The sequence below is a fragment of a genome, unplaced genomic scaffold (assembly GCF_019419815.1).
Source record: "Pyrus x bretschneideri cultivar Hongxiangsu unplaced genomic scaffold, Pyrus_bretschneideri_v1 Contig1, whole genome shotgun sequence".
In the NCBI taxonomy this organism is placed as follows: Eukaryota; Viridiplantae; Streptophyta; class Magnoliopsida; order Rosales; family Rosaceae; genus Pyrus; species Pyrus x bretschneideri.
In genome coordinates this window covers 1,273,431-1,290,600 of record NW_025999390.1, presented here as the reverse complement: position 1 = coordinate 1,290,600, position 17,170 = coordinate 1,273,431, and the positions used below count along the sequence as shown (strand labels likewise).

The window sequence follows — 17,170 nt, the reverse complement described above, 5'->3', positions numbered from 1 at the left end:
GTTCCTTGGCCCGACTTCTTGTCGAAAGACCATATTATCCCATTTTGTGTTTACAAAAAATGGTTGGTTGGTGTTCAAAAATGGATCAACGAGATCGACACTATGAAATCACTCACACAAGAACATTAGGATTTTGGGTGTTCGGGTGATGTTTCATTATGGTACTGTGATGCTACAGTGTACGTGAAGGGTTCAAAGATTAGAGATAATATGAGAGTGAAAATAAACGGGTCCCTAAATGAAGAGAGTGGATCCTAAAATAACGGTGAGGGAACTTTTTTTTTAAAAGATAACCCTCACTTATGCATAGATGGGGCTAAGTAAGGCTCAAAACAATTACTTGAACTACAAGTCTCTTGCCTTCTATTTCTATCAGAAGTATATGGGGCACTAAAAGCTTATCACTCAAGCACTTAATTTATGAGAACACATGACATTTTTAGTAACCTTCCCCTCTCTCAACTGTCTGAAATACGAGTCTTAGAAAGCTTTCTGTTGGGAGGCATTTCTGAAATTTGCTCTAAAGTAATTTGATTGACATCAAACTGAGACATGTTCTTCTAACAGTATTCTCCTTTAATGTACCCATTGAGTCGCTTCAGTTCCCCACTTTGCTGCTCACCCACTGCCCGGACTACATCTTTGATCGAAATCACGCCAACTAGCTTCCCGTCTATAACTTGAACATGCCTTATACGATACTCTTTTGACATAAAAAAAATCATCACGTAATTGCTTCCACGAGTTTATAAACAACCAAAGATTGTTCACTCCAATGTCTATGCTAGTTAAAGAATAGAAATTGCGGCCACAGCATACCTGTCATAAGTTGCATTGCTTGAAGAATGCTCATGTCGGATGTTACTGTTATTAATTTGTTAAATAGTTAAGTTCATAACAAAAATCGCGTGTTCAAAGTAAATTAGTATCTAAGAATGTGAACTTGAACTGACCTCATTAGTCATAATTTCCAACTCTTGTCTATAGGCGATCTTTCCTGTGCGATTACTTGAGATAGTCTGCTCGGTTTATGCCGCGGTCAATAGAATCAGAATAACTCGTTGAGACATTAATTTTTTCATGCAGTTAGTTCTGTAAATAGTTTACCTCTTTCAGTGATGATTCCTGCAATATGTTGTTGCTCTCCTGGCTTAAGCAACACTAACGACCCGATATTGTTTTTCACCATCTGCATTTTCATGCGCATATGAAACTTAAACATGAGTGTAGTATGAATATCATATTTACATATGCATGGTAAGATCGTACATTTTTTTTACTGCACAAAGTAAACTTTAGGTGGTTATATAATTAAAACACAAACAAGGAGTTGACTGACCTAATCGTGAAGCAATAGCCATTGAATACCAAGCGGAGATGATGTAGGATGCGGCAACACCAAAGTCTTCTACAAAGCACCTAACCGGATACAACTACTTTGTGGGAAGCGTTTGTTGCGTATCTAGGGTTTGCAGGGACCTTAGTAATTATACTGGCTAAGGCATTAAGGTTTCGTCCATAAAGGAATCCCAAATCCCACTTTTTAGCCTATCAGTTAGGTATCATAATCACATAAAATCAATGACTCCATCAATCTTACTTGTATTACAAGACACCTAATATAAGATTGATATCTTTAGGAAATCAAATCACAATATCTACATTATTCTCCAATATTACATTCCTATTATATGTTGTAGACCATTTAAGGTTGATTTACATTGGAATAAATCCAACACACCAATGACAGCGTCGTTCGTGTTGCACCAGAGCCAGGGTCCGTTTTCTTCATTATCCTCTATCGCCAGTACATCTGCCACTGTTGCATTCTCTAGTCCTTTTTCCTGTGCAGGTGGTAGGGCCGACTCAGGCCCAGTGCTGGCAGGGCAAAATTATTAGGGTAGTATATTTATATATGTTTTCATAAGAGTATAAATTTATAAAATTTGGTTCAATGACAAAAATTTAACTAGAACTAATGGTTTCGTTGGTTTTGTTGTTTGAAATTAATGAGGAGGTCTTGGGTTCAAAACACCATGTGTGCTTACATACTTTTCAATTTTTACAAATTTAGCCACTTTCAAGCCATTTTCCGGCCAAACCAAGGCGAGTTAGCCGTCGTGTAAGGTATCATTATCTTTGTCTCATCGTGAAGTATGATTTTTCATTTTTGAATCACTTGATTTTGTTGAGTAAAATTTAGTCACTTTCGAGCCATTTTCCAGCCAAACCAAGGCGAGTTAGCCGTCGTGTAAGGTACCATTATCTTTGTCTCATCGTGAAGTATGATTTTTCATTTTTGAATCACTTGATTTCGTTGAGTATTAAAGAAGTTATGAACGTTTAAAGATTACCCAGTTTCTAGCGAGTTTTCCAGTTTTCTCTCAAACCAATCACCTTTCAGGCTATTTTTCAGCCATCTCCGGCAACCAATAGGGCTTCCAAATAGGTATAATTTTGTTCTACACTTTCCTATCTTCATTTTGATATATTATGGGTTGAATTTGGTTAAGAATCAATTGAGTTACGAAGTTTTGAAAATTGCCCAAAGATTTTTTAACGGAATGACCAAAATCATGGATGGTGGACAATCTCAGGGATTATTTATATTGACTATGCAAATTTCAGGGACCATTTTTGGATATTTAGCCTAAAATTAATGAGAGGTCCTAAGTTCGAAATGCTAAGTGCATGTTTATTCTTTTCAATTTTTACAAATTTTTGTTTGGTTGTTAATTTATTTTTAATTAGTAGCTAGTAGCTATGTGGGTTGTTATTTTTAAACATTTGTTCCAATTCAAGTCTAATCTTCAACAAAGAGTAATGCGTTGACCAAATTTGTAAATCATATGACGTGTCATTAAAAAGTTTAATTTAGTACACATTTATTTCTTATACATATCAATTAAAGACTCAAAAACATCATTATTTTTTTAGTCCCATATTGACAAGGTTAGTAAATAAGAAAAAACACCTCACGATTTATACAAAAACACTTTAAAAGTTCAGATAGAAAACAAAACTCATATCTATCTACTTGTAAACAAAGAGTTTTTTTGTTTCCTTCTCACGATACAAAATAAATTAGTTTTTCCGTGTTTCTAAATTATTATGTTTGAAGTGCTTTTCTAAGTATAATTTTATCGATGTCTTACGTGTGAAAACAAATAATTTTCTTATATAAAACTAGTGTATGGGCACAGGCACACACAAAGTGTGTGAGAATTTTTTTTTATTTTGGTTTTGAAATAGAAGGAGAGAAGAAGAGAGTGATAGAGAATGTGAGAGTGAGAAGTTTTTATTTATTTATTATTATTTATTTTATTATTTTAATTAGAGATATGTTATATTTACATGTAGGTGAGGCTTTGAAAAAAAAACCAGCAAACTTTGGTTGTGTGAAATTACATTTATGCCCCATATTTCTTATTCATGATATGTTTTAATTAGATAGGTTAAACTGATAATTTTATAAAATTTTGGTTGACAATGAGTATTTTATTAATTAGTAGAAATGATAACACATTTTTTGACGTCGCCGAGGGCCTCAAAAATCTTTAGACCGGCCCTGGCAGGTGGAGAGGTAAGGTGACCCATTTTAAACGTGAAACTATCTTTTCTTACCCGGCAATTTCTCCACTGTTCCTGTTTAAGGAAAAATCACGAAAGCTTCCGACGAGTTGTGGGTTGAACCAACTTAGAGAAAAGAAACAGATGAAAACTATTGATACAGACCTTGGTGTGCAGATACGAAACACTACCTCAACTCGATCGGAAGCTCCGTTTGGACGGAGAAGGTGTACGCTCATGTATGGTAATTCGCTGTAGCAGCAGGAGCAAGATTCTGGTGTAAGTAATGTTTTACTTGACAATGTGCTTTCCTCTTATTCTTTTCTTACATGAAGGAAAGTTTACTCTGCTTCTACATTGTTTACTTCTTTGCCAGGTTACTTGCCCAGGTGGAAAATTTATTTGGAAAGCTAGCTCCGTTCGCGTTACCTAAATTCATCTCGAAACTTCAAAGCCACCGTGGAATCCCAGACGTTGGTAAGTTTCTCTCCCGAGAAAGCATGATTGAGCTGAATGAAAAAAATGTGAAGATATTTCAAACAGTAGCAACCCTTCTTAAACATAACGTGAACTGTGCTCTTGAGACGGCATCCCAGCAAAGTATATGTACTCAACATGCCTGTCGGGGTCCTCCGAAAGACGAAATGAGAGATTCCAGAGCTGTTAGGGAAGGTAAACCTGCCTTCGGAAATTGCCGATTTCTCATGAATCGTAAGTTTGTAAGAGAAGTGAGCATCCATACCCAGAAAAGGTATAAAAAAATTCGACAGAAATCCCAGAAAGTTTCCAAGGTATCTGATACAATTTCGATATATACACCAGACCTTTGATTAAGTGGTGTGCATCCTTCATCTTCTTCAACAAAGCCAATCCTTCTAGTTTCCAAACCATACATGGCAAGCAAAAAGCAAACACATTCACTTCGCTTTCGGCTCCCTTGGCGTAGTCGTGGTTCTAAAGTAGAACCCGACCCACGTCCAGTGGCTAAAACCCAAAACCCTGCCCAGACTTCCACCTCAGCCCCTGTTGAGCGACCACCATTTCGGCCTGCGGGGAAGCCCTGTGAAAGCCTCTCCTTCCCAAGCTCAGGCTCCATTGAAGATTGAACCTCCGCCACCATCACCATCTCGTTCTGCCACCGAGTCCCAAAAATCTTCTAGTGCAACAACTCAAACTCGGGTTGAAGTTGATTCCTCTCCATCCTCACCATCTCGTGCTGCCACTGAGTCCCAACAAACTTCTAGTGCAACAGCACAGACTGGGGTTGAATCCTTTCGATCCTCACCATCTCACACAGCCTCTCAACTCCAAGGAGCATCACAAGAATCCCCTCACGCGCAATTGCAGCCCCACACTCAAGAGAACTCTCCGCTTCCTTCCTTGTCTGCTGAATCTCCATCACCTGCCACTCAACCAGAACCAAAGGAACCATATGCAGAAATCAGCACATCCGAAACTATTCCCAAAGCTCAGAATAAGACTCCAACCGCAGAGCAAACTCATGCAGCTTCCACAGAAGCTGTAGAAACAGTTGCTTCACCCGAGAAGGCAGATCCTGATACCGTTGGCGGAGATCAAAAGCACCATGCCGAATCAGAGACGGAGTCGAAAGAGCATGAAGAAAGGGAGAAAGTACTGCGAGCACTGATAAAAGAAGAAAGGAAACGACACAAAAAGCAAGAAACTTTTGACAGAAACGAGACATTAGGCAGCACCACCTCCAGTTCGAAACCAACCCAAACTCCAAAAGACAGAAGCACCTCAAGGGTGTCTAATCAGAAGATGGTTTCATTGACCGCGGAACAAGCTCCCCTGCATAAAGAAATCAAGGAAGCTGCTTTGGAAATGAATAAGTTGGCCACTGAGGACCAAATGCTTGAAAAACCAGTTAGCATCGTAACCCTATCTGGTGAAAACAGAGGAGCAACAATGCACAATAGCTCAGAACCAGAAAACGGAGAAGAATTCATGCCCATACACCGCAGTTATAAGACCAATCCAGATGACAGCCTGGAAGCTACTACTGATGAAGAGGAAAGCAGCGAGGGGGAAAATTTCGACCAGACGAGTCAAGATCATCAGAGGATAGCATATACCAACAGCAATGTACAGAGTATCAATAATTCTATCGTGTTCAATACTTCTGTCGCAGAAAGGAATCCGGGTGTTCAGTCGGTTTTTTCTCAAAAGCCAGCAGAACCATCAAGCCAAACGGTAAATCAAAGCCCCTCGAAACACACAAGGCTGAAATAACACAAACACCTGAGAAGCTTAGTCCACTGTGAGACGGAGGTGCCCTTGAGGGCTCTTCATGGAACCAAGTGACTCGGACTCAGGTAATCCTGATAAGCCTCGGCATCATGGCTGTTGCTACGGTTACGGTATTGGGATTTTCTACTAAGATCTGCCAGCAGATATGTAAGAAAAATATACGGCGTGTATAACTGTAACCATACTTGTATAATACGAGAATCAGAAGTTAATATGAAATATGTACAAAATTGCATTTGAATATCAAGATTCAATACAAGAGACCCTTATGAGAAAAGACGGACTTTCGTACATCCTCCAGTTGCATACAACTGCGTTCACGCAAATAAATAAATTGGCAACTTACAGCATGCTTTATACGGGTTACTGCCATTACACAGACTACGGCAACTTCAGCAAAGGCACTTGCTGATGACCAAAAGCCATAACTTAAAGTGCTCTGTTTCAAAAGTATATTTACAGTTCATTCTAAGGGAAGACGAGCATGATGGTCATGTGATGCGAATAGACAGTAATCATTCGCAGACTGGTTTCGTGTCAAAGCTGCTCAAGCAAATTGCGAAGGCTTGGAAAGCAGAGAGAGGGTAGCGATAGTCCATTGTGAAAATGTCTTTACCAATCTTCCCGAATTGCAGTATTACTTTCTCTTCTTCAGCCAATGGAGCATTATGGCAAGGCTCTGCAGCGGCCACCAGCTGGAAATTCTTCACAGAGGCCACTGTAACGCGTCCCTTAAAATTCAGACACCAACACTGCAGCTGCTCGTGCCATCTAGGAGCTTTGTTTTTCAAAATGACCGGATCTTTTGTGCCTTGTTCCAAATCCGTTGTGGGGTCACTAGAGCAAAAGTTGGCAAGCTGCTTCGATCCCTTTGAAACTTGCAATGCACAGCAATTTGGAGGAAGGCAGGTCGCTAACTCTGTTGGAGTAGGAGCAACGCCCCCTTCCTGAACTGCTGACATGGGTATTGATTGCATGATGCATTGCATTCTCCTTGGTCCCCTTGTTCGGAGGATATTGAGCTCGTACGATACAGTAGCAACACTATAGCTACCAGCAGTCATCCTTGGAGATACCTTCTTTGGATTGATTTTTCGATGTGACTGATAATTTGTTTGGATTGCTGAGTCTTGTGGAGGCTGACTGTCATAAACGGTAAACTTGGATCCCAGAAAATTAGACCTGTTCATTTGCCAATGAATTGCACACAAAAAAGAATGAGTGGTGGTTGCAGTGAGCACAAATTGAAAAAAATCGTGGCAACGATAAAGATACATTGTAAAGCTTGCCTCAATTTTCCAACATAAGTAATGCTTGCTCGAGAGAATTCATCTGCAACCAAGGACACAACAAAATGTGTACTTGTTGCCCGTCTGACCTTCCTTGCTGCCAGCAATAACTTACTCACGTCCCCACACAGAGCTACAGATTTATAAGAAAGAATTAGTCACTGGCTTACAAATCCACTCCAAAAGAATTTGAACACCGATATCTAACACGCACCCAAGTCATGATTCGTGAATAACAACGGGAGAAGCATCCTTACCAGGGCTAAGACCAAGATACAGTAGGTATGTTGAAGTTTCTCTTTCCCTCTTAATAAAGCACTGGATCGGATCATCTCTTGGTCCCGGCTAGTAAATATATGCAAGTAATGAGGAAAGTAAAAATCTTCAGCAGGCAAGTGAAAGTCACATTCAGTAAGAATAACCTAAAGAAACCTCGTTTTATCGAAAAATACCTGCTTGAGTGAGACAGGGAAGGTAAGCCAGCCACATTGCTCTGGAGTCTTGACTATCCCTTTCGTAATCTCCCTCCACGACTTGCAAACCGAAGCGCAAGCAATCACATCCCTCCGAGCAGGCCAGGAAGTCTCACTCGCTTCAACGCGTTGGATTATGTCGAGAAGCAACTCCGGGGGCAAGTTTGCCCACTTGGTTTGCTCAACTGCTGCGGGTGATGACAATGTATGTTCCGGGGCAATGTGAGATTTCGCACGGCGGCGCGTGTGCTTCCTCTCTTCCCCTCCTCTTCTTGATTTCTTCCCCTTGTCACCTCTCATCTCGAATAGCTCGTGAAACACGTTTCCGAATTGCATCGCTCACTGGACTAGTATTTCCACCACAACTATGATCACAGTTCAAATGTTGTAGATGATCTTTTTCGTGATTTCGCAGATCTACTTATACGAAAAGTTTCCATAAGAATCTATACGATCAAGTTCTAAGAACATAAACAATCAAATTAAATACTCAAAATTTACACTAAATATCAAAACTTTCACATTCCGAACCTGAAATCGCAAGAACAATGCCACAAAAAATGCAAAAAGTTGAGATCCTATAAAAACACCGAAAATCTGGATCGCTTGAAGAAGCTCCAAAATGCACTCCACAGAAAGAGAGTGTGCGCGTGCGAGAGAGAGAGAGAGAGAGAGAGAGAGATTGTACCATATGCGTGTGGGGATTTCAGGAGGCTTCTAGGAAATCACCAATGTCGGGACAAATACAAAGGCTTTAGAGAGAGAATGTGAGAGAGGAGAGAGAGAGAGAGAGGGTATATACTTATGCTATTGGCCAGATGGGCGAGGCAAAAAACGAACAACGCCAAAGAAGCTGATATTTCAATTTCTGAATAAAATATCCAAATGAAAATTGAAATTTAATTTAAGTTGAATTGCTGTGGAGATTGCGGTTGTTTACAGTTGGTTGCAGCACTGCGCCGCCACTAACACCTGACCCTCTCTCTCTCTCTCCCCCAACCGAAAAGCTATCTCTTTTGGGAGAGGAGGTTGGAATCCTCCTCCTATTGTTTGCCGGTTAAACTACTGGGGCCCCACTTCCACGTGTGCGACCGCTTGCTTCAGTGCGTTCTCCGTTGCGATGGGCCCCGCTTTGTTGGAAGATATGTTTGTGGCCGCTCTTTTAACCGGGTACCCATCCTACGGTCGCGTCTGTCTGATTTTCTTATGAGAACACGGTGTTGCATATGGGAACCGGATTCCGTCCGGATCTTTCAACATTGAGTCCACTAATTAATGAATTCGGATCATTAAAATTTGATCAAACGGTTATAATTATTATAACTTTTAAAGAAGCTCCCTATTTGCAGTCATTGGATTAAATTTCAATAATCCGGATTCATTGATTAGTGAGCTTAATTTTGAAGGATCCGGAGGGATCCGGTTCCTTCCTTGCATATGCGTACGAGTCGGTTAGTGACCAATAGGATTCTTGAAAAATAGAAAAATACTGCAGTTTACAAATATACATAGTTGGTTAGTAGTTGCAAAAAGCGAAGAACATACAGCCCTGTGACAAGATTTTCCACTATGGAAATCAGTCTTTTTTAGAAGATTAATTAAGGCAATATGTGGTAATTAAGTTTATTCATTGGCATTTCGTAGACCACATGGTGAGCTTGTTGTTGTCAATCAAACTATGTTGTACACATATCAACAGATATCGATATATGCTCAAGCAATCTTATGAGGATACAGAGAGAATTTGTCGACGTAACCTATCGAGATATTCTTAACAAACATTACATCAAACACTTGGTAAGTATAAAAAAGACTCGTATAAAACATTATGCGGGTTCTGAAAAGATCTTCACATATATGTTTTCTCGAACTCCGAGTGGCCCTAATGTCCATCCGTCCCTACAACCACCAAATAGAGACGTGAGCTAGTCGTACTATAGTTGAAACATCTTTCTTTTACGTATTTTCAATCCACGCGAAGTGTGCGACAAGTAGCCGAAAGTACACCAACTCTCAACACGTGCGAGTAGGAATCCTTCACACTTGGTGAGGCAAGGCCCATTGGGACGTCCTCGTTAATTAATAATCAGAATAATAAGATAATTATTATTAACAATCTAAAAATTTTAAAAATTTAAAGCGCACAATTAAATTTCTGCATTGCCAATAACAATTTCTTATAAGAAAAAATAAAGCTATAAATTAGATCTTAAATAATAAATTTTCATTGTACATTAAGTATAGTTTTCTTTTTAAATATAAAATGTTTGAACTTATTATTTAAGTCGTACCCAAAAAGGCCTACTTATTATTTAAAGCCTTTTAGGTTCGACTTATTATATTATTTTGATATATCGTCCCGAAAAAGATCCACAAAGTCCGAGACTCCGAAGCATGCAATGCATGCATGGGAAGTATAATTATATATTGATTCTTCGCTCGAATCCACCAAAAGTTTTGCCTGGTGGCATCGGAGAAATATATAAATATAGGAATATTCTCGAAAATTAGTACGAGTGAGTTTTAGTGTTTGGAGTTGAAGCCCCGGGCGGGATACCCAGAAATTATTTGACGGACGAGTCGGTCTCAGCAAGGTCACCAGCAGCAGCCACACTTGCACGTGCTATTGCCCTTATCTACGTGCTTTTGTTCTTAATTATTCTAGGCTTTCGTTTTCATGCATCAGTTTTCTAAATACAGGGAATGGGCTGAAAGACGAATGCGTACGTGTTTGGCAAACAATTTAATTGATCACTTAACATCAGGGCAATCATTGGATCGGATTGGTTTGGATTGGATTAGCTTTGTTGGGTGTTTTGGAGGAAATGGAAAGTAGAAAGACAGGTCTTGTCTTTCAATCTCAGATGAGATTGTTCACCGGAAATATTAGAGCTACGTTTGGGAGGAAGATTGTTATGAGACGGAATGTTATTGTATTAGTATCTCTAGTTAATCACGAACTGAAAAAAATTAGTTAAAACATATCGAGCACATGGTTAAGATTTTGCCACTTCACCATTCTAGTTGTAAAAAAGTTTCTATCTTATGATACGAGAAAAAACAATTTCACGGACTTAAGTGATTATCAACTAGATTTTTCTTCATTAAGATGCATGTAAAACAGTTAAATCGTATGAAATATGTAAGTGAAAGTCTCTCATTAATGTTAAGGATAATCGTGCATGTGTGCGTCTTTCGTTTGCAAATGAAATAATTATAGACAAATCCACGTGTGAGTGATTCTCAGTACCATTTCACAAATATTATTAAAGTATTGACAAAGATAGTTATCCTCATAGCCATGTATTCATAGAATGTTAATGAGATCTAACCTCTTGTTTTGTTGGTGGAAGACATGATTAGCCATGGTCCACTCAACCACCAATTTAATTATTTTAGTTCAAGTACTCAGATCATAACAAGCATAATTCATATATCATATTAAACACAAACAAATAAGTCCTTCCAACTGGCAAGGTGGGAACAAGTAGGCGTGACCAAAACATTTAGCAAAAATTATTAAGCAGTGGCAGCCATGACTACTGCTGGACCTGGAGGCGTACTGCCAACGAGGATACACCAAAGCTTGTTTCCTCCAAATTTAATTGATTGGTAACTTTCGCAAGAGAACCACTTTATATAATAATATAATGTTATGTGAATAAAAATTTACACATAGCATTATATCTTTGTATAATTAAATCAAAATGCAAGATGATGGTGAATCTATTCATATAAATCGTTATTGAATATGGAAAAGGTTTGGCTAATTAAGAAAGTTGAGGTTCTACCATTAAATCAAATGACAATATAATTAAAGAATAGCTCAATTACTAATAAGCATATACAACGTCCTGCATGAGATTGATACTCTCAACATACCTACTTTTGTGTGGCGAATTTTCAAGCTTAGCACATGGACAACACAAATTGAGTGACGTGGAGCACGCCGGGGCATTCACACGAAGGACATCCTGCTTTGATATAATGAAAAAAATTGAAGTTTCACTATAAAATCAATTGACAATATGATTAGTATCTCAATTATATTGATACTCCCACCAGGTAGCCATGCCCCATCCTCCTTGTTTTTATAAAATACACTGCCACAGTTGAAATATCAGGAGAAATGCCAGCTATTTTTGTGTAACATACTATGTGGATTTTTCTGCTAATTGTATTATTTTTGGGATAAATCTTAGTTTACTATCCTCAAATTTTGTGGTTTTTAATATTTAGTAAATGAAGTTTTTTTTCATTCCAGAGTCATACCTAAAATGTTAATTTTAGGACAATCTCATACATCTGTTAGTCTGACTGTTAAGTTTCATATTAATTGATGACATGGTACCTATGTGGACAATGACTGAACGCCATGTGTAATTAAAAATATTAAAATAATTAATTAAATAAAAATATTAAGAAAATTAAATAAAAAATTTAAAAAAATCCATAACCCCCTTCGTCTACCCCACCCTCCACCCCCTTCGTCTTCTCCACCCGAGCACCTCCTTCTCTCATCCCCCATCACCCATCCCTTGCCCACCCGAGCCACCATTCTCCCATCCCCTTACTCCTACACTCTCACGGGGCCTCCATAACCTCCTTATCCTTCTCATCCACTCTACAAACCGTCAAGATCGCAACTTTAGTCGACTCTGCCACCTCCCCAAACTTCAACCTCACAACCGGAACCTGAACCCCCACTGCAACATTGTCCTCCCCCCTCCTTCTCCTCACTTTCTCCCTCCAACTCTTTCAAAATTACCTTTCTAGCCTTATCAGTCTGTGCAACCTTCAATGCCTGCTCTAAAGCAGCAATTCTAGGTTCAGATGGATTCTTGTGCTCCATCGCCTGCCTAAAATACATAAACCTTAAACAATCACCAACGCTGACATAGTCAAAGCTCGCCCAACCTTTTTCGGTTCGCCGACGAGGGAAGTCCTTTATCGAACGGGCCAAATCCTAAGTTCCTTTGGCATCAAGCTTGTTCTCAATTATGAAATAGGCAGCAGCAGCTCGCTGCTGGACACTCAGGAGCCGAATTTCGTACAGCAATTCAAAACCCCCCAAGTCAAATTCAGAAACGATTTCTAGGTCGGTGTTGGATTGGACTAAAGAGTCATTCACCTTCGCCGCCACCACCAGGCGGTTTTGCTCGACGCTGGAAATGCTGGTGATTTCTTCGATGGTAGGGGGAGTGAAGCCTTCTTGGGTTAGGGAAGGGATTAGGGGGGCGTATTCGAACCAGAGGCCGAGGCTGTTGGCGAGGATCTCAAGGCGGCCATTGGCGTCTAGGGAGCGGAATTTGGAGGGGATTGGAGATGGGAGCGGCCGGAATGGCTGGTAGACTTGTTGTTGCTGCTGTTGAGAGCTGGATGAGGGAGTGATAGTGGCGGAGATGGTTTCATGGGAGCTGGAGGAGGGAGTAGAAGTGTAGGAGTGGATCGGAGAAAGGGTGGCTCGGGTGGGCAAGGAGTGGATGATGAGGGATGGGAGAAGGGGGTGGAGGGGATGGTGGGGTGTAGGGAAGACGAAGGAGATTCTGGGTTTTTTTTATTATTTTTTAAATACTTTTATTTAATTCATTATTTTAATATATATATATATTTTTTTAATGACACGTGTGCCTTGTTATTGTACATATGATGTCACGTTATCAGTTAACGAGAGACTTAACAGTCAGACTAACGGATGTATGAGACTGTTCTAAAATTAACACTTTATGTATGATTCTGGAACGAAAAAAATTTCATGTACTAAATTTTGAAAATCACGAAACTTGAAAGTAGTAAATTGAGATTTATCCTATTTATTTATTAAGCTAGTGATTTCATGCAAGATCGGGGTTTTATGGACTAGGCCGGTTTTTCAAAGGAGTTGCCTCTTCTTTTTAGGTCTCGTATCGACATGTTTATTTTCGTGCATGACATACTGGACGAGAGGAATAGACAACAATGTGAGCCACAAGATGGAATTAGAGCCCGCACGATATAAAGAACTACACGAAATCTTTGCCATTCAAAAAAGAAAAATGTTTTGTACTACAGTCTAATAGTATTATTCTTCACTCGTAAATGAGAAGTTTTAGGTTCGATTCTCATCAAAGGTGAATTTGAACTAAATTGTTGCTAGCCAAGACTGTAGATGGTATTGTTTGTTAAAAAAAAAGAAAAAAAGAAATGATTTTGTTCAAAAAAAAAAGGAAGTGATTTCCTGTTTCGATTTACTAGTTTATTAGTGTATGTACATGAGATTAATTTGCATTAGAGATTTGTGACCAAAATATCATTTTTGTGTCTAAATAACATTACTAATTACAATAATATGTCACAACGTGATGGTTACACACACTACTGTATAGTTTTAAATTCACTTAAATAAAAAATAATAACACTAGTAATTATTAATAATCAAGAACTCAAATGTCTATGACATATCAACCTTATCGTTCATTTATTATTTAAAACAAAATCAATACCGCTAGAAGACATATCAAAACTAAACACATATCAACTTTATCGTTCATCTGCTTGTCCGCTACAATAATACATACCACTTAATTAGTGATACAGGTTTTGTATAAAATTTAACTGTTGCAAAAATCTATTAAATTTTTATATACAAAATCTAACTGTTGATTTTACAGACTGCTTAGTGGTACGTAAAATAGAAGAAAACTTATCTTGTTGACATGTTTATTTTCGTGAATGAAATGTGGACTGGACTGGAGGTATAGACTATTATGAGCCATGCATAAGATAGAAGTACAGTCCACATGACAGAAAGAACTAGAAGAACTATTTGGCATTCAGAAAGGGAATGTAATTTCAGCACTCAAAAATCTTTCCCCAAAAATAAAGGAGTCCAAAGGCAAGGGCGGAATCCCAATTAAATTGGTAAAAACGTTTATTGTTATATATTAAAATCAAATTCAAATCGAGAAGAACAGAGTTGAAACGGGTAACTTCCAGAGCTTTTGCTGCCGATCGACTGCTTGAACTCCTACCTGAACATGGAGATATTACCATATACCAGTATTCCTACATGTACATAGCATGTATATGGGAGCAAACCACTATATATTTACAAACATCTACATATCTCACAGAACATCTCTCTTTGTTTCTCTCTACGGATCCCAAGCCCCTGCATTTACGAGTATAATGGCTAAATTTGTGAGCCGTATGATCAGGTGCTTCTTCTCCATGGCCTTATTACTTCCAACTTTTAGGCATGCGCTATCCCAAGCAGCTCAAGTGAACATAGCCCTGGCGCCCCCAACGGTTTTTATAACCGTCGACCAGTCAGGCAGCAACGATTACACTAAAATACAAGACGCCATCGATGCTGTGCCGTCCAACAATGCCCTGCCCGTGTATATTTGGGTTAAACCTGGCATCTACTACGAAAAGATTAATGTACCTTCAGACAAACCGTTTATAACAATAAGTGGATCGACAAGTTATGCAAGCGACACTGTGATAACGTGGAAGGAATCCGGCGAGATAAATGAAACCGCGGTCTTCACTTTATGGGCATCTGATTTCGTAGGGCGCAACTTCAAAGTTCAGAATACGTATGGGACGGGTGGCAAAGCAGTTGCACTGAGAGTTTCGGGAGATAGAGTAGCATTCTATGGTTGCAGCATTATGTCTCATCAAGATGCCTTATTTGCCGATATAGGCAAGCAATACTACAAAGACTGCTACATTGAAGGAGACACTGATTTTATATTTGGAAGAGCTTCTTCTTTATTTGAGGTACGTATGTGACAGCTATATATATTTACGATAAAATTATTTGGACATGCCAAACTAATACACTCACACTAGCAGAATTGTCACATGCATTCGCTTTCGGAACAAAACGGAGCTATAACAGCCCAAAAAAGGGATTCACCATCACAAGATGCAGGGTTTGTGTTCTTGGGAGGCGAAATCACTGGCGTCGGAAGGGCAGTACTAGGAAGGCCATGGGGTCCCTATTCGACAGTCATCTTTGCCTATACTAAGATGTCGGATGCGATTCTCCCACAAGGTTGGGACAGTTGGGGCCGATCAACTGACTACTTAAGGTTTACATTTTCTCACGTTAATTTTTAGTAATTAGGTTAATTATTTTATTTAATTACTCTATTTATTTATTTGTTTTAAGGTCTTTCTAATTTGGTTTCAACTTGATGGGTATGTAGTAAGGTTTACTATGGTGAGTACAAATGTACTGGAGCTGGAGCCGTGACAGCAGAAAGAGTTGCGTGGGAACACAAAGTTACGCCAAAAGAATTTACATCCTTCATGAACAAGGTTAGGGGCTTTGGAATTGGAAGCTGGCAAGGTTCCGATGGAGGAGGATGGAAATATGGAGCTCCCCCTCGTGTCAGAAGAGATGGAGAAGGAAACAATGGAGGACGGCAACAAGGACCTCCTACATCTATTGGAGATGGAGGGAAACAAGGATCTCCTACTCCCATTGGAGGTGGAGGGCAACATGGACCTCCTCCTCCCGCAACTAGAGAAGGAGGACAATATGGAGCTCCCGCTTCCTTTGCAGGAGGATGGCAACATGGACCTCCTCCTTCCATTTCAGGAGGAGGACAATATGGAGCTCCCCCTCCCTTTGCAGGAGGATGGCAAAAAGGACCTCCTACTCCGGTTGGGGGAGGAGGGCAACATAGAGCACCTCCTCCTGCTGCCGGAGGAGAACGAGAAAGAAACAATGGAGGAGGATGGAAACATGCAGCACCCATTCCCATTGGAGGAGGAGGAGGAAGAAACAATGCAGGATTAGGGCAACATGGAGTTCCAACTGTAGGAGGAGCCTCCATCGAGGGGTGGGGTGATGTGCAATGGAGTGGTTGTGAAAAAGGTGCTGCCCGTCCAGGACTTTTGGGATTGTTTCTTGTTTTGCTTCCTTTAATCCACTTGTCATAATTTTATGAGGGGTAAAATTTTAGGGCAAAACTTGGATGGGGGCGAGTATAGGAGAGATTTTTCAATGTGACCGTTACACGAGGTAGTACATCACTTGTCTTTATATAAATGGTTGGTTATGTGTGTTAAAAGGTTAATAACTTAAAAATTAAAATTTTCCACCACTTGCATAAAAACATGTGTTCCCATCACAACTAAAATTTTTTTTGAGTATAGTAGAAAACTTTGTAAATCTATTAGTTTACTTTCCTTCAGTAATCAAGTTGTAGACTCTTATAGTTGAGACTTAAATTTAGTGACAAATGTAACTTTTTAGATGCATGCATAGGACATGTATGAATCCAAACAATTACTCCTTACAGTGTTTATGTTTCCACAAGTGCCACGAGAAAAGCTGACAATAATCAATATTAGTTGCACGCAATGCACAAAATAAAGAGCGTAAAGGCCTTTTAGTAGCTAATAACTTCATTAGTTATTGATACGCCTCCCAAATTTTTGCTCATTTTATTTTATGTGATTAATATCAATGATTTTTGTCGGTTTTTCTTTTAGTAGTGCAATGGCCTTAGACCTATGGCGATCGCCTTTTTTAATTCATTGTGAGAATATATAATTTGGACCAGTTCCAGG

The 17,170-nt window shown here is 39.3% G+C and overlaps 3 protein-coding genes and 1 pseudogene across 4 annotated transcripts; 2 read left to right on the top strand and 2 right to left on the bottom strand.

The window, feature by feature from the left end:
- The first annotated feature begins 3,811 nt into the window (after positions 1-3,811).
- Positions 3,812-6,088, top strand: LOC103929418 (proteoglycan 4-like). Its single transcript, XM_009338614.2, has 3 exons — positions 3,812-3,849; positions 3,947-4,361; positions 4,534-6,088. Exons 1-3 carry the CDS (start codon positions 3,812-3,814, stop codon positions 5,821-5,823), a joined length of 1,743 nt encoding a protein of 580 aa, XP_009336889.2. The 3' UTR covers positions 5,824-6,088.
- LOC103954853 (tubby-like F-box protein 5) lies at positions 6,050-8,641 on the bottom strand. 2 transcript variants are annotated; one of them, XM_048577985.1, is made up of 5 exons: positions 8,292-8,641; positions 7,583-8,020; positions 7,388-7,475; positions 7,131-7,263; positions 6,050-7,023 (listed from the first exon to the last, which is right to left on the bottom strand). In XM_048577985.1, the coding sequence occupies exons 2-5, from the start codon at positions 7,937-7,939 to the stop codon at positions 6,357-6,359; spliced, it is 1,245 nt and encodes a 414-aa protein (XP_048433942.1). In that variant the 5' UTR covers positions 7,940-8,020; positions 8,292-8,641; the 3' UTR covers positions 6,050-6,356. The 2 variants fall into 2 exon arrangements, with proteins under 2 accessions (XP_048433942.1, XP_048433939.1); XM_048577982.1 differs by having other exon boundaries at positions 8,135-8,640.
- Positions 8,642-11,940: 3,299 nt separating this feature from the next.
- On the bottom strand, positions 11,941-13,625 carry LOC103955812 (annotated as a pseudogene).
- A 1,145-nt stretch (positions 13,626-14,770) lies between these two features.
- LOC103955822 (putative pectinesterase 11) lies at positions 14,771-16,537 on the top strand. The gene is made up of 3 exons (XM_009367724.2): positions 14,771-15,367; positions 15,443-15,681; positions 15,799-16,537. Exons 1-3 carry the CDS (start codon positions 14,771-14,773, stop codon positions 16,535-16,537), a joined length of 1,575 nt encoding a protein of 524 aa, XP_009365999.2.
- Positions 16,538-17,170: the final 633 nt, after the last annotated feature.

Excerpts from the sequence above, each read along its gene's own strand:
- LOC103929418 (XM_009338614.2), top strand. The coding sequence starts at position 3,812 with ATGGTAATTCGCTGTAGCAGCAGGAGCAAGATTCTGGT. Across the intron at positions 3,850-3,946 it reads AGCAGGAGCAAGATTCTGGT|GTTACTTGCCCAGGTGGAAA; the intron begins GTAAGTAATGTT and ends CTTCTTTGCCAG. Across the intron at positions 4,362-4,533 it reads AATCCCAGAAAGTTTCCAAG|AACCCGACCCACGTCCAGTG; the intron begins GTATCTGATACA and ends GTTCTAAAGTAG.
- LOC103954853 (XM_048577985.1), bottom strand. The coding sequence starts at position 7,939 with ATGCAATTCGGAAACGTGTTTCACGAGCTATTCGAGATGAGAGGTGAC. Across the intron at positions 7,476-7,582 it reads TCCCTGTCTCACTCAAGCAG|CCGGGACCAAGAGATGATCC; the intron begins GTATTTTTCGAT and ends TATATTTACTAG. Across the intron at positions 7,264-7,387 it reads GTATCTTGGTCTTAGCCCTG|CTCTGTGTGGGGACGTGAGT; the intron begins GTAAGGATGCTT and ends ATAAATCTGTAG.
- LOC103955822 (XM_009367724.2), top strand. The coding sequence starts at position 14,771 with ATGGCTAAATTTGTGAGCCGTATGATCAGGTGCTTCTTCTCCATGGCC. Across the intron at positions 15,368-15,442 it reads GAGCTTCTTCTTTATTTGAG|AATTGTCACATGCATTCGCT; the intron begins GTACGTATGTGA and ends TCACACTAGCAG. Across the intron at positions 15,682-15,798 it reads CGATCAACTGACTACTTAAG|TAAGGTTTACTATGGTGAGT; the intron begins GTTTACATTTTC and ends ATGGGTATGTAG.